The sequence below is a fragment of the Pan troglodytes genome, chromosome 11 (assembly GCF_028858775.2).
Source record: "Pan troglodytes isolate AG18354 chromosome 11, NHGRI_mPanTro3-v2.0_pri, whole genome shotgun sequence".
NCBI lineage: Eukaryota > Metazoa > Chordata > Mammalia > Primates > Hominidae > Pan > Pan troglodytes.
In genome coordinates, this window is record NC_072409.2 from 51,397,487 (window position 1) to 51,401,021 (window position 3,535).

The following is a 3,535-nucleotide window of genomic DNA, read 5'->3' on the forward strand; positions in this document are numbered from 1 at the left end:
GGAGATAGTCGTAGCTCACATTTTTAACCTAAATAGAATTACCTTTTGTGACTGTTGGCAACCTAGATTTGCTTAGAGTTTCTAGATATGAGTGTGAACTTATTTAAAAGTATTTTATTGTATTCAGGTTTTCGGTGCCTATTTTAACATTTTTTTCTTGTTTAAAAAATGCTCATTTTAGAGAATTCACACTGAAAAGCACAAAGAAAAAAACTAAAATCACCTCTAACATCACCATATCATTAACATTCTGACATTATTTCTTTTCAGTCTTTTTCCTCTGCTTGTATGATGACTCCAGACCTCCATCTAAATTTTCAACAGGTTGTCTTTCATGTCTACCCAGTGACCTCTAAACATTTTTGATATGACTGAGGGGTCAACCCCCTTTCTTATCATCACTTGGTGGAGAAAATACCAGGACTTTTAACCATTGGCTAGAATGCTCCATTCTGGGGACTGTTACCTTTACTGCTGACAAACTCAGGAAGTCTGCAGCAAGGCCAGTTCAACGCAGGACCCTGGAGGGAGGGTCTTCAGTAGAACAAGAGTCTGGAGGTCTAAAACATTCATCACTACGTGAAACACAAGTCTCACTGCCAGGTCACTGGTAGAAGTTTCTCTGGAAGAGGAGGCTTAAAGGCAAAAGGAAGGTCCTCCTTGCATTGCTGCTCAGGCCATGCAACTACAGCCTGGATCGCTCCTTGTATTTGCCCACTCAGCAGATACACCGGGTTTGTGTCAAGGCCCTTCTGCTGGGGTGGTCAAGTCAGGAGGAGGTTAACGTTAGCTGTACATTGTGCCTCAATCCAGCCTCTCCCTGGAACAACTTCAACCCTGGTTTTGGGCTCAATACCAACTATCAACCAATCTAAATGCAACTTTGTCATCACCAAGCAGAATGTTAGTAGAGCTCTATAATGGGAATATTGGAGAGGTTGCCTCATCACCTCCCTAAGAACTTGACCATGCAGTGGGTTAATGGGGGTGGGCATGTGCTTTATTTATTCATTTCATAAATACCACTGACTCCTATTTTTTTAATCACACTGTGGTGTCAACCAATCTCTTCTGTCCTTCTTCTCTGAAATGATTCAAAGCACGTTGCTGCAAGTGAGTTATTGTAAATTGTCTCTTATTTATTAAAACAGGATTGAATACAATTCTGTAATTAGACAGCAGTTTTGTTTTTTTTTTTTGAAGGGAGACATGACTTTATTAGAAAAATAAAAAACAACTGAGGTGATGGGTTGGTCTTCAGCGGATGCCTTGGTGGATGAAGCTGCTTTTGGCTGCACTGGCCTTCTCCCGCTCCCGCCGCCACACAGGGTCCAACTCAAAACAGTGCCATAGCCTCGGGGTCTCATCTGCTGCTGCAGATGCCACTGTGGCCCCATCTGGGCTCATGGTCAGAGTCAGGACCCGGGATGTGTGACCTTTGAGTTCAGCCACCTTGGCCATGGTTGGGTACTTCCAAATAACCAGCTGGTTCTGTGCAAAGCCATGGCCTGAGATGAGCTCCTTGTAGTGGGGAGACCAGAGGATGGAGCACACCTGGGAAAGGGCATCCACGGCACTCAGACAGGCCCCAGAGCACACGTTCCAGATGCAAATATGTCGATCACTGGTGCCCCCTCCTGTTGCCGGGACATTGGACTGCCAGGGACACCATGCTACGGCCTTGACAGCCCCTTGAAGGGTGAATGTCTGCAGAGGAACCCAGCCACCCTCTCCAAGAGCACTAGGCCACACTTTGACCAAGTTATCATTGCCACCACTGGCCAAATGTCGTCCATCTGGGACCCAGCGCAGCCCACACACTTCCTGGCTGTGGCCACTCAGTGTGGCCACGTGGTGTTCTGCCACCCGAACATCATGGTGGTGGATGTGGCCAGAATGTGAACCACTGGATAGGATATAGCTGTTCCAGCTTAGGGAGCCCACTCGGGCAGAGTGACTGGTCATATTTCGAAGCCGTTTCTGCTGCTGCACATCCCATAGCTGCACCTCAGCACTGCTGATGCCCACAGCCAAGTAGTTGCCCTCTTTGATCCAGGCCGCAGAGTATACATATTTCCCAGTCTGCTCCATTTGCAAAAGCTGCAGGATGTCACCAGAGCTTGCGCTCCACAGGTACACACTGTTGTCCAGCGCCACGGCCAATACATTCCCAGAGCTCCAGTCCACAAGGTTCAGGTAGTAGTCATTTCGGATTTCAGGGGCATCCAGGTTATGGTCTGGCAGGGAAGGAATGTAATGGTAGGTCTTCCGGCTGGAGCCAGGAGTGGCCTTTTGGCTGTAGAGTACTTTCAGTCTGTTCTGGTAACCCTCTGGCGCATTTTGTGGTTTTCCACTGAGCCGAAGGATCTTGGCTTCCTCTACATCAAAACCGTTCAGGTTCAAAGTCCAGGCTTTCTGATGTTCCTTCTTGGTGGGCGTCTGGCTGTTTTCAGGCTGGTTCTCCTTTCTCAGGAGGAAGCTGGCCACCTCCATCTGGGCAGCACTGTGAGGGGGGATATAGCGGTTACCGCCAGGTTTGCTAGGAGTGGTCTGACCCTTGGAACTGGATTTGCCAGGAGTTCGGCCTGGAGTCCTGCCGGCGCCGTGGGATCGGTTGGCGGCCCGCATGGGTGAGGGCGCCGGGCCTGTGGCTTTCTTGGCTTTGCGCTGCCAGCGAGCAGGGGGTGCATTGGGGATGGGTGCATCCAGTTGAAGCAGCGAGTCAGGTCACTCTCGAACGCGAATTGTGCCAGGGGAGCGCCCGCAGGGGGAGGGGGCCTTGCAGATGGTGACTACGGAGCCCGTGCCCTCCGGAGCAAGTTGCAGTTCCGACCCTAGACAGCAGTTTTTAAAAGCATCAAAAACAAAAAACAAAAAACAAAAAAACCAGGCAAGGAGTGAATATCATTGTCAGCTCCATTGCTTCATTATCAAATGGTTTTCAGCCACAGCTTATTCATGATGGTGTAGACACTGTTTTGAACATAAATAAATTATATTTAGGTACCACGGTATAAAAATCTTGAAAATGTTTTGAAATATACGCAAAAATATAAAACAAAGGATATTATGATAGACACATACATGTGTATATTCACATATACATGTATATATATGTTCATGTACATTTCTATGTGTGTATATAAATATGAGTACATTTTTGTATATATACATAAATGTATGAGCACCAATATTTCTCTCTCTCAGGGAACATTCCTATATACCTATTTTTTAAAAATCCTGGTTAAAGAATATATTTTCTACCTTGCAATATGTTACAATTGAAAGTGGGCATTGTTAACAAAATAGAAGAGAATAATTCTACAGAGAACATCTAAACCATTCACACAAACAGCAACTAATACCCATGAATGAACAAACAAAATATGTACACTATTTGTGTATGATGGTTGATTTCATACTTAGAGGCTCTGTATAAGAAAAAGGACAGGAAGAAAAAGGCTTTTCATATTCAGGAACATCTTGATACTTCAAGAAATATGTGAAGGAAAGAGAGGAAGGGGTGGGCCAAACA

General features: G+C 45.9%; 1 protein-coding gene across 1 annotated transcript; it reads right to left on the bottom strand.

The window, feature by feature from the left end:
* Positions 1-1,193: 1,193 nt before the first annotated feature.
* Positions 1,194-2,934, bottom strand: LOC737111 (cell division cycle protein 20 homolog). Its single transcript, XM_054658210.2, has one exon. The coding sequence runs from the start codon at positions 2,626-2,628 to the stop codon at positions 1,258-1,260; it is 1,371 nt and encodes a 456-aa protein (XP_054514185.1). The 5' UTR covers positions 2,629-2,934; the 3' UTR covers positions 1,194-1,257.
* Positions 2,935-3,535: the final 601 nt, after the last annotated feature.